This window comes from Lipotes vexillifer, unplaced genomic scaffold (assembly GCF_000442215.2).
Source record: "Lipotes vexillifer unplaced genomic scaffold, Lipotes_vexillifer_v1.1 scaffold1111, whole genome shotgun sequence".
NCBI classification, from domain to species: domain Eukaryota; kingdom Metazoa; phylum Chordata; class Mammalia; order Artiodactyla; family Lipotidae; genus Lipotes; species Lipotes vexillifer.
This window is the reverse complement of record NW_006795034.1, coordinates 2102156-2122138: the sequence shown is the minus strand read 5'-3', so window position 1 is coordinate 2122138 and position 19983 is coordinate 2102156. Positions and strand designations below refer to the sequence as shown.

At 37.3% G+C, this 19983-nt stretch overlaps 1 protein-coding gene across 1 annotated transcript in view; it reads right to left on the bottom strand.

The window, feature by feature from the left end:
• The window catches only part of ADGRV1 (adhesion G protein-coupled receptor V1), a gene marked incomplete at its 3' end in the record, with an annotated part of 235235 nt that overhangs the window by 154659 nt on the left and 60593 nt on the right, over positions 1 to 19983 (bottom strand). Inside the window, exons 19-22 of the mRNA XM_007467398.1 lie at positions 14638 to 14764; positions 13772 to 13989; positions 12513 to 13256; positions 9479 to 9852 (exon numbers count right to left, since the gene is read on the bottom strand). Coding sequence (XP_007467460.1) covers positions 9479 to 9852; positions 12513 to 13256; positions 13772 to 13989; positions 14638 to 14764 — 1463 coding nt within the window. The remainder of the gene's footprint in view (positions 1 to 9478; positions 9853 to 12512; positions 13257 to 13771; positions 13990 to 14637; positions 14765 to 19983) is intronic.

Below are 19983 nucleotides of genomic sequence, written 5' to 3'. Positions count from 1 at the left end.
TGTATGGAACATTCTCCAGGATAGATCACATCTTGGGTCACAAATCAAGCCTCAGTAAATTTAAGAAAACTGAAAAAATATCAAGCATCTTTTCTGACCACAACGCTATGAGATTCGAAATCAATTACAGGGAAAAAAGTGTAAAAAACACAAACACGTGGAGGCTAAGCACTACTTACTAAATAACCAAGAGATCACTGAAGAAATCAAAGAGGAAATCAAAAAACACCTACAGACAAACGACAATGAAAACACGACAATCCAAAACCTATAGGATGCAGCAAAAGCAGATCTAAGAGGTAAGCTTATAGCTGTACAAGCCTACCTCAAGAAACAAGGAAAATCTCAAATGTATAATCTAATCTTAAACCTAAAGGAACCAGAGAAAGAAGAACAAACAAAACCCAAAGTTAGCAGGAGGAAAGAAATCAGTAAGATTAGAGCAGAAATAAATGAAATAGAAACAAAGACAACAATAGCAAAGACCAATAAAACTAAAAGCTAGTTCTTTGAGAAGATAAACAAAATTGATAAACCATTAGCCAGACTCATCAAGAAAAAGAGGGAGAGGACTCAAATCAATAAAATTAGAAATGAAAAAGAAGTTACAACAGACACTGCAGAAATACAAAGCATCCTAAGAGACTACTATAAGCAACTCTATGCCAATAAAATGGACAACCTGGAAGAAATGGACAAATTATTAGAAAGGTATAACCTTCCAAGACTGAACCAGGAAGAAATAGAAAATATGAACAGACCAGTCACAAGTAATAAAATTGAAACTGTGATTAAAAATATTCCAACAAACTAAAGCCCAGGACCAGATGGCTTCACAGGTGAATTCTATCAAACATTTAGAGAAGAGCTAACACCCATCTTTCTCAAACTCTTCCAAAAAATGCAGAGGAAGGAACACTCCCAAACTCATTCTATGAGGCCACCATCGGGCCTCAGACCAAAACCTCAGACCAAAACCAGACAAAGATACTAAAAAAAAAAGAAATTTACAGGCCAATATCACTGATGAATACAGATGCAAAAATCCTCAACAAAATACTAGCAAACAGAATCCAACAACATACTAAAAGGATCATACACCACAATCAAGTGGGATTTATTCCAGGGATGCAAGGATTTGTCAATATATGCAAGTCAATCAATGTGATACACCATATTAACAAATTGAAGAATAAAAACCGTATGATCATCTCAATAGATGCAGAAAAAGCTTTTGACAAAATTCAACACCTATTTATGATAAAAACTCTCCAGAAAGTGGGCATAGAGGGAACCTACCTCAACAAAATAAAGGCCATATATGACAAACCCACAGCAAACATCATCTCAATGGTGAAAACCTGAAAGCATTTCCTCTAAGATCAGGAACAAGACAAGGATGTCCACTCTCACCACTATTATTCAGCATAGTGTTGGAAGGCCTAGCCACGGCAGAGAAGAAAAAGAAATAAAAGGAATACAAATTGGAAGAGAAGAAGTAAAACTGTCACTATGTGCAGATGACATGATACTATACATAGAGAATCCTAAAGATGCCACCAGAAAACTACTAGAGCTAATCAATGAATTTGGTAAAGTAGCAGGATACAAAATTAATACACAGAAATCCCTTGCATTCCTACACAGTAATGATGAAAAATCTGAAAGAGAAATTAAGGAAACACTCCCATTTACCACTGCAACAAAAAGAATAAAATACCTAGGAATAAACCTACCTAGGGAGACAAAAGACCTGTATGCACAAAAGACACTGATGAAAGAAATTTCAGATGACACCAACAGATGGAGAGATATACCATGTTCTTGGATTGGAAGGATCAATATTGTGAAAATGACTATACTACCCAAAGCAATCTACAGATTCAATGCAATTCTTATCAAATTACCAATGGCATTTTTTACACAACTAGAACCAAAAATCTTAAAATTTGTCTGGAGACACAAAAGACCCCAAAGAGCCAAAGCAGTCTTGAGGGAAAAAAACAGAGCTGGAGGAATCAGACGCCCTGACTTCAGACTATACTACAAAGCTACCCTCATCAAGACAATATGGTACTGACACAAAAACAGAAACACGGATCAATGGAACAAGATAGAAAGCCCAGAGATAAACCCACACACCTATGGTCAACTAATCTATGACAAAGGAGGCAAGGATATACAATGGAGAAAAGACAGTCTCTTCTATAAGTGGTAATAGGAAAACTGGACAGCTACATGTAAAAGAATAAAATTAGAACACTCCCTAACACCATACACAAAAATAAACTCAAAATGGATTAGAGACCTTAGTGTAAGACTGGACACTATAAAACACTCAGAGGAAAACATAGGAAGAAAACTCTTTGAAATAAGTCACAGCAAGATCTTTTCTGATCCACCTCCTAGAGTAATGGAATAAAAAGAAAAATAAACAAATGGGACCTAATGAAACTTAAAAGCTTTTTCACATCAAAGGAAACCATAAACAAGACGAAAAGACAACCCTCAAAATGGGAGAAAATATTTGCAAACAAATCAACGGACAAAGGATTACTCTCAAAAATATATAAACAGCTCATGCAGCTCAATATTAAAGAAACAACCCAATCAAAAAATGGGCAGAAGACCTAAATAGACATCTCTCCAAAGAAGACATACAGATGGCCAAGAAACACATGAAAAGTTGCTCAACATCACTAATTATTAGAGCAATGCAAATCAAAACTACAATAAGGTATCACCTCACACCAGTTAGAATGGGCATTATCAGAAAATCTATAAACAACAAATGCTGGAGAGGGTGTAGAGAAAAGGGAACCCTCTTGCACTGTTGGTAGGAACGTAAATTGATACAGCCACTGTGGAGAACAGTATGGAGATTCCTTAAAAAACTAAAAATAGAATTACCATATGACACAGCAATCTCACTACTGGGCATATACCCAGAGAAAACCATAATTAAAAAAGACACATGCACTCCAATGCTCATTGCAGCACTATTTACAATAGCCAGGTCATGGAAGCAACCTAAACGCCCATCGACAGATGAATGGATAAAGAAGATGTGGTACATATATACAATGGAATATTACTCAGCCATAAAAAGGAACGAAATTGGGTCATTTGTAGAGACGTGGATGAATCTAGAGACTGTCAATGCCGAGTGAAGTAAGTCAGAATGAGGAAAACAAATATTGTATATTAACGCATATATGTGGAACCTAGAAAACTGGTACAGATGAACCGGTTTGCAGGGCAGAAATTGAGACACAGATGTAGGGAACAAACATATGGACACCAAGGGGGTAAAGCAGTGGGCGGTGGGGGTGGTGGTGTGATGAATTGGGAGATTGGGATTGACATGTATACAATGATGTGTATAAAATGGATGACTAACAAAAACCTGCTGTATAAAAAACTAAAAATTCAAAAAAAACCCTAAAAATGTCAAAAAAGAAAAGAACAAAATGGAAACAGTTTAACTGCTCTATATTTAAAAAGACTGATCAAAAAGTTTAAAAGAGGGCTTCCCTGGTGGCACAGTGGCTGAGAGTCCACCTGCCGATGCAGGGGACACGGGTTCATGTCCCGGTCCGGGAAGATCCCAAATGCCACGGTGCGGCTAGGCCCGTGAGCCATGGCTGCCGAGCCTGCACGTCCGGAGCCTGTGCTCCGCAACGGGAGAGGCCAGACCAGTGAGAGGCCCACATACTGCCAAAAAAAAAAAAAAAAATTTTTAAAGAAATTCACCTAATTGACTTTATTTATTTATGTATTTATTTATTCATTTTTGGCTGCGTTGGGTCTTCATTCCTGTGCTCAGGCTTTCTCTAGTTGTGGCGAGCCGGGGCTACTCTTTGTTGCGGTGTGCGGGCTTCTCACTGCAGTGGTTTCTCTTGTTGTACAGCATGGGCTCTAGGCCTGTGGGCTTCAGTAATTGTGGCTCGCGGGCTCTAGAGTGCAGGCTAAGTGGTTGTGTGCATGGGCTTCGTTGCTCTGCGGCATGTGGGATCTTCCCAGACCAGGGCTCAAACCCGTGCCCCCTGTATTGGCAGGCAGATTCTTAACCACTGTGCCACCAGGGAAGCCCCCATCTAATTGACTTTAGAACCATAAATCAAGCAAAAGTACAGGCCAGTACATATGAAGGGGCATAACATCATCACTCAGTTTTTCACAAGAAACAGTAGCAGCCGCTACTGTTTTCTCTTCTGAGTCAGGAACTTGACACATCTTCAGATCATCAGAAAAGTAATTATAAAGGTTAAAAATGAGAAGAGTTTTTGAAATATATTTTCCTAGAAAAAATAATATACTATTCCAAGACATGAATTTGGCTTTCTCTACTGAGATAGAGGATTAAAGCTAAACAATTACACATCCAATTAATTTTTTATTGTTTCATGCTTGACTGATGATCTGGGATATCAGATTATATCAATATCACTTATATCTAAAGGAATCTATTCACATAACATAGGGCAGGCACATAAAAACAAACACAGTCCAAGTTAAATCATATTCTCGTTTTTACAAAGATCCTCTCAAAATATCTCTAAATTTATTCTTAAGCCATGAGTTTATAAATATAAAACATAATCCAAATATTAGTTGTAAAAGTAAAATAAGACAAGCAAATTCTATGAATCATTAGGAAAAGCAACTTTATAATTATGTGGTATACAAGACTGCAGGATATTAAAAAAAGTGTGAAAATAAGGTGGAGAGAAAATAACATTGTTAAGTACAAAGAATAACAAAACACAGGAAGGCAACATGATAATGTGACTACTAGGCAATACGTCCAACAAAAATCAGCCATCTGTTCAATACTGAGCCCACTAGGAATCCAAAGAATTATTTGGCATACCCCACCAGGGCTCTAAACTACATTTGTTCATTCTTTCAATTAAATTTATTAAGCACCTGCTACTTGCCAGGACATGGCGTACCTGGTTAGGAGGAAACAAATCACAAAACAATCTCATCTCTTTCAATATGCCAACAAGTAGACTATGTCATATTACACATATTTTCATTATTTGTTTAAGATCTGATTATGCTTACATTTTAACCTTAATATTACTTTATGTCATACAAATCTATGAAAAATGTAAAAGCATAACATAATTCAGAGAGAAGTCTTTAAACAATCCCTATCGGCTTCAGCATTTTGGGAGGAATAAGAAAAAAGTTAACTTTTCAGTGTCACTGAAACATCACAATGCAGAAGAATCTATGGAAATGACAGTGGTTTTTATTTCTGAAAATGAAGCAAGCAAATAACCATAAAATTTAAACAAGATAATTCCAGGCATAAACCACCAGTTCTCAAACATTTTAGTTTCCAGACTCCTGAGCTCTCATAAAAATGACTGATAACCCCAAAGAGTTTCTTACTTATGTTGGTGAAATCTGCTGATATTTACCATTTTATGAATGAAAACTGAAAAAAAATTAAATATTGATATACTAACTCATTTTAAATAGCAATAATAAACTCATGTTAACATAAGCAACATATTTTACGAAAACTAACTATATTCTCTAAAACAAAAAAATAATGATGGGGGCATTGTTTTTACATTTTTGCAATTCTCTTCAAAGTCTAGCTTAATAGAAGACAGCTAGATTCTCATATCTCCATTTGTAATCAATTTGTCTGTTGCTATTTGTTATTTTGGTTGAAGTATATGAAGACTATCCAGCCTTACTTACGTAGATATATAACTGGAAAAGGAAGAGGATTACAATAGTCTTTTCAGACAGCTGTGGGTATTCCTCCTCAATATTATACCAAAATTTGACAAGTGGTAGTTTAGCTGCAATGTGGAATCATACTCTAAGACATTAAAATCCATTGGTCTACCTTGCATTTTAAATCAGTCTTTACCCATGCATGATTTTGTAACAATACACGTGGATTATTTGGAGAATATTGATTCACTGAGTTATACAGATCTTCCAAATGCTGATGTATTTCATTATACAAAACAAGTAAATCACACTTGCTAATATCACTATCAATCTTATCTGAAAAGTCTCTAACTATTGGGAGACCATCAAGCTCACTTTGGCAGGTAAAATGTCTCAACAACCCTAATTTTTGTTTGAAAGTTCAAATTTTTATCACTGGCAACAAATACTATCAGTTGTTTACCAGGTAGTCACTGACTCACTTCATTCATTTCTATGAAAATGCCTGCCAGATACTCAAGTCTGAATAACCAAGCTTTGTTGGTCATTTTTCAAGTAAAAATGGTGTTCCACGAAAAGAGCAGCCAGTTCAGCTCACAACTCAGTATCTGCACAAACGCTCTTCTTCACAACTATCATGTTTTGTTAATGTAGCAGAGCTTCTCATTTCACAATACGGAATGTTAAAAAGGTGGGTATTCAAGGGTAGAAATTTTATCAAATTAATGTCTTGTACTGTTTCATCAAAGACACTCAAGTGAAATATTCACCTTTTAAACTACAGGTGTGTGGTGATAAATAAAACAATGACAACTGGTACAGTTTTGTGGCACTGCCTTGATTCATACAAAGGCACCCGCAGCTAGCAGTTTCGGCAACCATTGCTTTTGTAGTGCAAATGTCAATAAAATGAAAAAGACATCATAGCATTTTATAAAATTAGGTTTGACTTTTGTAGAACTCCTGAAAGATCTCAGGAACTCCTAGGGGTCCTTGCGCTACACTTTGAGAATGACTTCAATAAGCAATCAATAAATATTGATGATGGTCATCACGACAAAAATATTTCACATCACTCCCGTCTTCAGATCACACCAAGAGGAAAGTAAGAGTTTTATACTTCAATTCTATTTTTTTTTTTTCCGGTATGCAGGCCTCTCACTGTTGTGGCCTCTCCCGTTGTGGAGCACAGGCTCCGGATGCGCAGGCCCAGCGGCCATGGCTCACGGGCCCAGCCGCTCCGCGGCCTGTGGGATCTTCCCGGATGGGGGCACGAACCCGTGTCCCTTGCATCGGCAGGCGGACTCTCAACCACTGCGCCACCAGGGAAGCCCTATACTTCAATTCTTAAGACTTTCAGGAATGAAGATTCTGTAATCTTCCTGACAATCAAATTCCAATATCTGATCTTTTAGACACAACACTTTCCCTATATTAACCATCTAAACTTTACTCTTTCCAGTACAGATGTATTCTATTTCTCTCTCAGGTGGGCTTGGAGAATAACCAGTCAAGTTTTCTTTTTCTTTCCAGCAGTTATACAACTATAGGTGCTGTGGCTCCTATAAGGAAGTTCTCTTCTGCAATCAAAGGTTGACTGGCCCTGTTCAAATTCTGAAATATCTGGGAACAAAGGTGCATACCTAGGTGGAACTAAACCAACACCAACACAATCTATCAATGGAAACTGTGAGATAAGCCAGCACTGAAGACTTACTATAATGGCCCAGAAAGTCAGAGAAACACTCAAAAACTACTCATTTGAGGCAGGTTTTCAAAACTTATGTATTGTTTTGTTTTGTTTTTCAGTTTGGTTGTTTATGCAGCTTAGCCGAATCTAGATGTGTTTGTTATTTGAACTATGAGCCTTTTCATGTCTTGATATTAAAATACATTCACAAGTTCAACAAAGATTTATTGAGTACCTACTATGTGCCATGCTAGGTCCTAGAGATACAATAATGAACAATAATAAAACCTTGTTACACTTAGAGCTCTTTCACCTTTGTGGTAGAAAGGGATAGCCAGTATATAAGCAGGCTTATTAATAACATACGGAGTTGAAGCATGTGATCAATGCTACAAAAAAAAAAAGTAAAACTAGGTGAAGGGATGGAGAGTGACCAGTTAGGAGAAGTGGGAGGATTACTTTAAATTAAAAAGTCTTTACTGAGTAGATGTCTTTGGAGCTGAAACTTGAATGACTAATTCTGAGGATGTAGAATAAGAGCGTTCCAGATTGAAAGGCTAGGAAGTGCTGATGCCCTGAGATTGGAACTGAAACAAGGAAAGTCTGACTGAAACATACTGACCAAAGAGGAGAATTACACAAGAGGTCAGAGCCATAGGCAGGTGCCAGGTCATGAAGTGATATGAAGGGAAGCTGATTTTAGATGGCACAGAATGGTTCTCACAACCTGATGGAAGTCACTTCGTCTTTTTAAAAATAGAGATGATGATATCAAACATACATGGGGGAAAGACAACAGGTTAGAATTCACAAGACATAAGTTCAAATTCCAGTTCTTCCCACTGTATCTTAGAAACAAAAGAAAGCAGGGGGAGACAATTAGTATTTATTAAATACTAGTAATTGCCACACTTTGAATCAGGTATTTGATCCTATCTCATTTAATTCAACTAGGGTTAGTTATTTTCTCAGGTCTCTAAGCTGCCGTTTCCAGCCCTATTAAGTGGATAAGGTAATAATTAATATTTGTTGCAGCTACATTATGAATTGTCAGAAAGGTACATAAAAAACTAACATGTAAAGTTCTTTGACAACTAAGTACCTAAAAGCATTATCATTATAGATAAACATATTTCTCTTTTAAGTCATAGATTTGTATGACATTTGTCCTCCCTGTCTAGGATATTCTATTTCTGGTATAGAAAAAGAACATTTATTGAAGATCTCTTATGACTGTCACCAAACCAAAGAATAAGAGGGGCAATAAAACACTTCAGAGAGCCAGGCACCCCAATTTGAGCTATTGATACAATGAGCCCTATGACCTAGATATTTTTTTCAAGCTCTACCCATTCATGTTTTTCTTAATTGCTTCAATTTACATAGGCACCCCTCTAAACCTACAAGAATCAACTTGCAAAAGGAAAGCCTCTCTTGTTCGTTGGCATCCTTTCATGGACACTGAGCTGTTGCTTCACACAGAACACCTGTGAAGCGGTTTCATAAGATCTCACATTACTGAACAGGAAACCAAGATGATTACGAATACTTGAAAGCTTGGAAAGGACTGATAAGGGCAGTAAAACTGCCTAATGAATTAAACTGGCCAAGATGGGTGATAAGAAAGGCATTTACATCCAACATGGAAGAACACTGTAACTACTAAGAACGTTTCCTATGTGGGGAAAAAACCCTCAAAAAATCATATTTTAATAAAGTCTCAATTACAATTATTCATAGAAGCTTTCAATATATATTATTTCATTTACTTACACAGTAGCCAAAACGTAAATTACATGTGGAGCACAATTATGCATTCTGTGAAATGCATTAACTTTAAAGATAATGGCTAAAGTTTCATTTGCTAACTTATTATTACTTCTCTCAGCTTATTAAGCTTCTGATTCAAACTGTGAACTTATAAGAGAAAAGACCTTATAATTTACATTTGCACCGCTGGCTATAGCATACTTCTGGGCCTAGCGTCAATACTCAGGCAACCTTACCAAATGAAAGAAAGCCCACTCCCAAACAAATCCACTAACCATGAACTTTTTAACTCTGAAATTCACCAAACTCACTACTTACCTCTGGTATACAGGCTCCTGTGAAACCAAACAAGCCATTGGCATTGTCACTTTTTTGTATTACCAATCTTGCTGTAGTATTCTCTTCAGAAATGCGAGCTCCTCCACATACAGAGACTAGTTTAAGAATGAATAATTCTTCTCCTTCCTCTTCATTGTCATCTCTTGCAGAAATAATGAATGATTTGTTAGTTTCTCCCTGTCTGAATTCCAGATATCCAGAAACAGGGTGTAAATCACTCTTTGCTGGCATGGCATGAAGTTCGTAAATTTCTTCAAGGGTCAATTTCTGCTCATAGGCCCTCACATCCTGCATCAGACCTGTAAATCTGTCATTGCCATTCACTCCTGCCCCAATTCTCAGTGTTCCTGGACCTGAAATTAGAAATGGGTTTAAATGCTACAATAACCACAACTATCCTGTCCTAAATTACAAGTGTGATTCAGAAAGTGAAACGATTTTATTAAAAAGTCTTATTAGGTAAGTAAAGCTTTCACATAACTAGAACACAATTAAATAAAGGCTATCTATTATAATGAAAAATGAATCAGTAAAGTAATCGCTGGGATTTAAGATATTTTGTACCAAAGGATATGTTGTAAATGCATATGCATGTGTATATACATATGTATATGTATATATTTGGACAGACATTTCTTCTGGGAAATCTAAAAATTTCCTTGCACATCTAAGAATGGAATGATTCAATTCAGTCACAATTTTAAAACTTTAGTATTACTATTCTTTGAGAACTTCAATTCTTGATCTGTTAGAAATTCACCTTGAGTTAAATGAAGTTGTGAGAATTCAGCAAAAGGAGTTTTTGTGGACCAAAATTAACTTTTAATCCAAACAACTAATGCAATAAATGTAGAAAAAGAAATATTCCTTCCCAGGAACAACATTATATGAGTTTTAAGGACTTTTTCATGATAGTAACAATATGCAGCTCAACTCTTTACTATGCATCAATAATAACCCTTTTAGGAATTCACCAATTCTTATTACTTTACTTATTCCCTCTCCAATAACTCAACTAAAATATTTATGTAAGATGAGAGTTTGGCAGTGATTTGGGATTGCCTCCATGCCTTCTCCAGAGGTTCTGGACTGACTATATAGTAATGAGAGTGAAATATTTACAACAGACAAAAATACAGATGAACTTCACACACAATACTGAACAAACGCCAGACACTCAAGCGTACGCACTGCTCAATTCTATGTACATAAATTTTAAAAACATTTAAAACTAATCTTATGCTCTTAGAAATGGCAATAGTAGTTGGGCATGGTGATGAGTCAATGACTAGAGAAGAGCCAAAGAGGGCTTCTGGAACACTGTTTCTTGATCTGGGGGCTGGTTACACAGAGTGCTGAAACTGATGAATTTAAAATTTTTTAAAATTCATCTGCCTGTACACCTATATACACTTTTGTATATTTTATAATATACATAAAATATCCTGTATTTCATTAATAACCTAAATATATATATATATACCTTTTCAATTTTATTTCTAAGTTACAAATTACATAGACAATATAAGTTCCTTGCAGTAAGCTACATAAAGAAACACCAGCTCTTACTTTCCCCATCTTTCCCATTCTACCACCACGTCATCATGGTGGTTAACATCATGTCAAAAAAATTGATGTTGGGCTTCCCTGGTGGCGCAGTGGTTGAGAGTCCGCCTGCCGATGCAGGGGACACGGGTTGGTGCCCCGGTCCGGGAAGATCCCACATGCCGCAGAGCGGCTAGGCCCGTGAGCCATGGCCACTGAGCCTGCGCATCCGGAGCCTGTGCTCCGCAACGGGAGAGGCCACAACAGTGAGAGGCCCACATACCGCAAAAAAAAAAAAAAATTGATGTTAACATCAATGTTAACAGACGTATGTATATATTCACACAATCAAAAGATTAAAAATTTGGGCTTCCCTGGTGGCACAGTGGTTGAGAGTCTGCCTGCCAATGCAGGGGACACGGGTTCGTGCCCCGGTCCGGGAAGATCCCACATGCCACGGAGCGGCTAGGCCCGTGAGCCATGGCCGCTGAGCCTGCATGTCCTGAGCCTGTGCTCCGCAACAGGAGAGGCCACAGCAGTGAGAGGCCCGCATACCCAAAAAAAAAAAAAAAAAAACAAGGTTAACAATTTAATGCCACAGATTGTTGTAAGCACAGTTCTACAGGCTGAAATCAGTAGTGTGTGTATGTTGTTCTTTTGCCCATCTTTTTTCCTACTAGGAAAGAAAAAATACAATCAGATATTTAATGCAGGAGGTTCAGAAGGAAAATATTCTGTTAAGATATAACCATATAAGCTCTGCTCTACTTTCCTACTAAATAAAAAAACAGAATCAAATTATAGGATAGAGGGGCTGGGAGGGAACTGGTGATTATAACAGAAATTACTGATATTTGTACATAAACATGCACACGTGTGTTTCTCAAGGAAACAGCACATAATTCAGCTTAAGGATAAGGATTCTCTCTCTTTAAAGCACACCACAGAATTCATCAATTTAACTCCTGATACTATAAACCCCTGTCATTTCTGGATTGTTCAATATGATTTTCTTTTAATTTCTCTTTAACCTTATCTCCACCACCCTTTACGTCCAGAACACTAGGCTGACAGCAGTTCTCCAGATACAATACTCTGCTTCACACTTCTACACCTTTGTTCTCTTTTCTACCTGGAATACCACACCCATCCCTCCTACTATCACAAGATGAATTTTTTTTGTCTTCCTTATTAATTTTTTCTTTCTTCCTACAATGTGTTGAAGTGATCTGTTTGCACACCTCTCTCCCAGAGCCTATTTCAGGTACTTTAAGGGCAGAGACTCTGCCTGATTCATTTCTGCAACACTCAGCACAGAACTTATGGTCTTGGTAGACGTGTAGCTTTATTTAAAAAAAATAAACCAATAATACATAAGCCGATTTTTAAATATCCACTAGCCTTTTTAAGAAGTCAAAATTTTTAAAAACTCAAAATTCAGGGTCCTAATTGTAAAGATAACACTCACCATCAGTAATGGCTTCTCCTTTTAGACTCTTGATTCCTCTGGGCATTGCATTTCCATCAAGGTAGAATTCAATTATACCATCATCGAGGATAATTAGAAGATGCAGCCAAACATTTTCTTCTATGTATTTCATGACTGTCGTCTTGGCAATATATGTAGCATCGGAACCCAGAGTTTTGTAATGAAGGGAAAGTGTCACATGGGATTCATCTGTTTGAATTTTTACCCCATAGTAGATGCTTCCGTTACCATCATCCTTTGCTATAACAAATCCATTCGTATTGGCATTGGGCATTACCCAAGCTGAAAATGTAAAGTTGGCAATTGAGTTGTTCCTTGAGGGATGGTATTGTGGATTAACAGTTCCAAATGCACCCTCTAGTCCACTGAAGTACAAAGCATCTGTTCCACTATGGTGACGCCTCATGTGCGGTTGTGAATGCACAGTACTGGGAAAAATTCCAGCCAGCAAAAAATCTATCATTGGAGGCAAACCAGCAGTGAACTCACTAGACAGTATTTCCCAGCCTACTCGTACGTCACAGAAGACACCCTGCTGCCTCAGAACAGTAAAGTTGGTGATGTAAGACATATCATCTTCTGAGAGGACATCTTCTGCCACTTCTCTCTCTAGGCACTCTGGATCCAAGATAAAAACTCCAAAGGGATCATCATTGAATGGAATCATTACTGTCACCTGGAGGTTGGTTCCTGCTAGTTGGCCCCCAGGACCTGGGGACCCACCTGTAATAAGATAATTTATAAGGAATGAAAAACCAGAATTGGGAGTACTTTCTAGTACAAGATGAAGACAAAAAGAATTTGTTTAGCAAATTTCTCATTAAGTAATTTACTTGTTAATCAATAAACAATAGTGTCACCATATGGCCTTCACCACATTTTCAAGGGTATTCTGGTTCAGTATTTCATTAACAACCAGTTGAGCCTGAAAAGAGGATACTAACTAGAAAGGTTTAATTCCCATGCTTAAAACCAAAAGTGATGGGAAAATTGATTATTTAAATTACAGTATGAAGACCAACTTTAAGCTACCATGAATCTGTACTTCCTAACTACCATTAATGTTTTGTTTGAGATACTCTATTTGGTGTGGAAAAAAATCTATTTACAGGTTTGAGGATGAATATGTCTCCATCCATAAAACTTCATTTAACTGCATTTTCTATACAGCTCTAATTGTTCCAGCATAAAATAGTCAATTTTGGTGGTAAAATAAAATAGATGAGAAAACACAGCACCTGAAATGTTCACAAGCTTTAAAATATAAAACTCATTGAATTCAGGAATTTTGTCTGGAAAAGCATGGAGAATTATTGGTTTGGCTCCTTCTCCATCCATAAAGTTAACAGTGCCTGAAGTTTCATAGAACTCTTGTCCAGGTTGCAAAACAGAATCATTCTGAAATAGCTGCCAAGCCACAGAAACATTGCCAAAGTGTCCTCGGTGCCTCAAAATCCTGTATAACAAATTAAAGAAAATTATTTTTTATGAAAAATGTATAAGTAGTGAGTAACTCTACTGAGAACTTTCTGTATTATCTCACAAATACACTTTGTCTATTTATCATCTTTAATATAAACCAGCCAGCCAGTTCTTACTGAGCAACCAAGAAGAATCTCATGGAAAAGGAAGAATGAAGTAGAACTTTAAATAATAAAAAGAAGCAGTCTTAAAAATCATAATCTTCGAAGTCCAAACTGAAAGATAAATTCTAAGATAAATCCAATCAAAAAATATTTAGATGAGAATTGGCAAAAGTTCTTCAAAAGCAAAGCCTAGGGTGAGGGTAGTCATATATCATTTGAAAGAAGAATTCCAGAAGACCTTGAATAATTGAAGTCTCTCAGTCTTGACGAGGAACAGAAGTGGGGTAAAGGAGGGTGGGGAGAGTATTTTCTGCTTTCCATCTAAAGTGTCAGGGTTTTTTTTAACAAGTGGAAACAGCATGAACAAAGTTTACAATTCATTCAGACTACCAACTTTGAAATTATTCCATTCTTAACCATTTTTTAAATTTTGAAAGATTAACAATTTTTCAAATTTTTGCATACATAAATATTTTATTTTAACCAATTTTGAGTTTGCCTTGTCCAAATATGCTTACCAAAATGAATTAGTCTTTCCTTCTTCTACTGCTTTGTCTATGGGCTCCAAGGAAAAAATACCATTTGGGTCATCATTAGCTTCAATTATCACTGTAGCTATTCCAAATTGATATACTACTGTATCACCTAAATTAAAAATGAAAAAGTCAAAATAATAAAAAAGTACCTGACTTATTGTTAAATTTGTATTTTTAAACTAAGAAACAGTTTAAAATAAGGTTCAAATTCCAGGAAGAATTTCCTCATTGAAGGTCATAAATAAATAAAAGAGATGGCTAAATAAGTTTAATGTGACCTGTCTCAAGAAATGTTTAATTACAGAAGAACTACTTTACTGAAAAACATACATGATATTTTTATTTGCAATAGGAATATCACCTCAATAGTTTAATTAGAAATTAAAAACATAGCTTTATCAAATTTCAACATTTTGAGGTAGATTCTTTCATTTCATAAAAATTAATGAAAGTATTACCTCATAAGACATATTAATTAGAATCACTGGCTTAAATATTGGATTGACCAAAAAGTTCATTCGGGTTTTTCCATAACATCTTATGGAAAAACCTGAATGAACCTTTTGAGCAACCCAATTATTTCCCTTTAGATCTCCGCCTTTAGGCAGCAGAGTCTGATCTGGTCATACATAGAACAAAGCAACCTTTATGATGTTGAACTTGAATCCTTTCTACTCCAATTGTTTCCACAGCATGTTAACACCATTACAGCCAATAAATTAGGTCTCTTCTCATCACTCCCCTGAGGTCCATAGCTTTTCCTCTTACTGGAGCTGTTCCCTCTGTGAGCAAAAGTCTTCCCAACCTTTTTTCACTTCTTTTCTTTTCACTCCTCAGGACCCAGCTCAAGCAACATATCTTCCAGGAATTCTTCCTTGAATTCCCAAGTTAAGTGCATCCTCCACTGTGTTCCTACAGCACTTCACACTTTGTCAATCTGGCATAGCGATTATCACCTTATATTAATACGCGCACACACTGACACGTACACACACTCAGGTACACACACACACACACACACACAATATTACTGTTAAGTCCTTGTACAAATGCTTCTTAATCAGTTTCATACCCTAGCAGGGTAGATGCTCAGTCATTGGTATTTATCAAAGTTCAGTAAACTGATACAAATAAAACTTTGAAAATTAGATGAGGGCAACACCTAAAACTAAAATTAGAGAAAAAGAAATACGTGGCAAACCAGCACATTAAAAATAATTTATATAAATATACAATTGTACTCAACCTTACTTGATGATAGCAAATGGAAAGAGGAAAACAACATAAAAACAGACAGTAAATCACTGTATAGAAAATCCTGACATTATGGAGTAATAAAATAACTTAAAATATATCATAAAATCTAACAAAAACAAATAAAAACAAGAACGCCTAATTTTGGCAGGGTTCTGCTATAACGTGCATTTGTTATGCAACATGTCATAGGTGGTACTGAAAATAATGGAGAGGAAGGGGAATAGGAAGAAAGACACAAAGAGAAAGAGAAAAAGGAATAGGGAGAATGATAAACACAGCACAAACAAGTGATCTCTTTCTTTTCCTCTTCTTCTTTCTTAATATTTCAGTCTAAGAGGTAGAGCACAACGTAGGCATGCACGCTGTGAGTTAGGGATACGACACCACAGTGACCCAACACAAGGTTAGAGCTCACACAGGGTAAGGAAGGCATCTCCAACAGAGAAAAGCTTGGGGTTCGATGTTGGAGTCTGAGTGGAGTGGGAGGGCACCCACATGAGGGTAGGGGGTTGGCCTAGAGCAGGAAGCTAGAACACTACTGCAGTAAGAAAAGCAGACTCATTGTGGGAAGAAGGTAAAGCAATGGGAAAGTGGTTACACACAAGGTGAATTAATCAAATAAGTAAATATATTGATATTAAAGATAATGGGAGCTGGATTTCTCATTACCAGGGGAGGAAGGGATAAATATGAAAACGAGAATGAAACTTGTGATATTGGATAGAAATGGAGACCCTAGGTGAACTAATGGTCTTCAATGTATACAGTTGAGTACAGAACTACAGATGTTAATGTACATGTGTATATACATAAATTCATACATACATACATATATTCCCTATCTCTGTAAGAGGGCCTAGGAGGACCATAAACTCAGTAATAATTAGCATACCTAGTACCGAGGTCCTGGTTTCTACATAACATTCTTGGGCTTTCCCTGGTGGTACAGTGGTTAAAAATCCACCTACCAATGCAGGGGACACAGGTTCAAGCCCTGGTCTGGGAAGATCCCACATGCCACGGAGCAACCAAGCCCGTGCACCACAACTACTGAGCCTGCGCTCTAGAGCCTGCTAGCCACAACTACTGCGCCTGTGCACCACAACTACTGAGCCTTTCCTCTAGAGCCCATGAGCCAAAACTACTGAGGCCTGCACTCCTAGAGCCCATGCACTGCAACAAGAGAAGCCACCACAATGAGAAGCCCGTGCACCGCAACAAAGAGCAGCCCCTGCTCACCGCAACTACAGAAAGCCTCCACGCAGCAACAAAGACCCAACGCAGCCAAATAATAATAATAATAAAATAAATAAATAAATAACATTCCTCACTAAGAGGAGTCAGGGCTTCTTGAATAAATGACTGATTTCAGGGTTTTGACAGGAAAAGTATAAGATGAGTCTGGAATAGCTTGCTGTTCCAGGAAGTAAGAAAATGCTCACAGAATAATAGCGACAGGTCACAAAGACAAAGAAGTCATCTTAAACAGGCTACCACTGGCCAAATCTGGGACAATTTGACCATCAAGGTAAATAATGATAGCGAAACAGGGCGAGTAGTTAGCTGTTAGTGTCAGTTGCTCGGCGGTGGCAGCCACGGTCACCATGAAATGTACTGGACAGCAGGCGAAGGTAGTCACCCCAGTGGCGTGTGGGCCCCTCAGATGATGAGGTCATCTGCAATAAATTTCCTGAGACACCTTCAAGATGGCGGAGGAGTATCACGTGGACATCACCTTCTTCCCCACAAAAACATCAGAAATACATCTACCTATGGAACAACTCCTACAGAACACCTACTGAACACTGGCAGAAGACCTCAGACTTCACAAAAGATATATATATTTTTTCCTTTTTCTCTTTCTGTGAGTGTGTATGTCTATGCTTCTTTCTGTGATTTTGTCTGTGTAGCTTTGCTTTTACCATTTGTCCTACGGTTCCATCTGTCCTCTTTTTTTCTTAGTATAGTTCTTAGCGCTTGTTATCATTGGTGGATTTGTTTTTTGGTTTGGCTGCTCTCTTCTTTCTTTTTTTAATTACTTTTTAAATTTTTTTACTTTTAATAATTTTTTTATTATTTTTATTTTTTATTTTAATAACTTTATTTCTTTTTATTTATTTTTTCTTTCTTTCTTTTTTTTCTCCCTTTTCTTCTGAGACGTGTGGCTGACAGGGTCTTGGTGCTCCGGCTGGGTGTCAGACCTGGGCCTCTGAGGTGGGACAGCCGAATTGAGGATACTGGTCCACCAAAGACCTCCCGGCTCCATGTAATATCAAGCGGTGAAAGCTCTCCCAGAGAGCTCCATCTCAACGCTAAGACCCAGCTCCACTCCACGAACAGCAAGCTACAGTGCTGGACACCCTATGCGAAACAACTAACAAGACAGGAACACAGCCCCACCCATTAGCAGAGAGGTTGCCTAAAATCATAATTAAGGTCACAAACACCCCAAAACACACCACCGGACACAGTCCTGCCCACCAGAAAGACAAGATCCAGCCTCATCTACCAGAAAACAGGCACCAGTCCCCTCCACCAGGAAGCCCACACAACCTACAGAACCAACCGTAGCCACTGGGGGCAGACACCAAAAACAACGGGAACTACAAACCTGCAGCATGCGAAAAGGAGACCCCAGACACAGTAAGTTAAGCAAAATGAGAAGACAGAGAAACACACAGCAGTAGAAGGAGCAAGATAAAAACCCACCAGACCAAACAAATGAAGAGGAAATAGGCAGTCTACCTGAAAAAGAATTCAGAATAATGATAGTAAAGATGATCCAAAATCTTGGAAAGAGAATGGAGAAAAAACAAGAAACGTTTAACAAGGACCTAGAAGAACTAAAGAGCAAACAATGATGAACAACATAACAAATGAAATTAAAAATTCTCTAGAAGGAATCAATAGCAGAATAAGTGAGCAGAAGAACGGATAACTGACCTGGAAGATAAAAGAGTGGAAATAACTACCGCAGAGCAGCATAAAGAGAAAAGAATAAAAAGAATTGAAGACAGTCTCAGAGACCTCTGGGACAACATTAAACGCACCAACGTTCTAATTATAGGGGTCTCAGAAGAAGAAGAGAAAAAGAAAGGGACTGAGAAAATATGTGAAGAGATTATAGTTGAAAACTTCCCTAATATGGGAAAGGAAATAGTCAATCAACTCCAGGAAGTGCAGAGAGTCCCACATGGATAAATCCAAGGAGAAACACACTAAGACACATAGTAATCAAACTATCAAAAATCAAATACAAAGAAAAAATATTAAAAGCAGCAAGGGAAAAACAACAAATAACATACAAGGGAATCCCCATAAGGTTAACAGCTGATCTTTCAGCAGAAACTCTGCAAGTCAGAAGGCAGTGGCAGGACATATTTAAAGTGATCAAAGGGAAAAACCTATAACCAAGATTACTCTTCCCAGCAAGGATCTCATTCAGATTCAAAGGAGAAATTAAAACTTTTACAGATAAACAAGCAAAAGCTAAGAGAATTCAGCACCACCAAACCAGCTTTACAACAAATGCTAAAGGAACTTCTCTAGGCAGGAAACACAAGAGAAGGAAAACACCTACAATAACAAAACCAAAAATAATTAAGAAAATGGAAATAGGAACATACATATCGATAACTACCTTAAATGTAAATGGATTAAATGCTCCAACCAAAAGACACAGACTGGCTGACTGGATACAAAAACAAGACCCATATATATGCTGTCTACAAAAGACCGACTTCAGACCTAGGGACACATACAGACTGAAAGTGAGGGGATGGAAAAAGATATTCCATGCAAATGGAAATCAAAAGGAAGCTGAGTAGCAATTCTCATATCAGACAAAATAGACTGAAAGATTATTACAAAAAGAGACAAAGAAGGACACTACATAATGATCAAGGGATCAATCCAAGAAGAAGATATAACAGTTGTAAATATGAACTTACAGTGTTATGAACCGAACACTGGAGTACCTCAATACATAAGGCAAATGCTAACAGCTATGAAAGGGGAAATTGACAGTAACACAATCATAGTAGGGGACTTTAACACCCCACCTTCACCAAT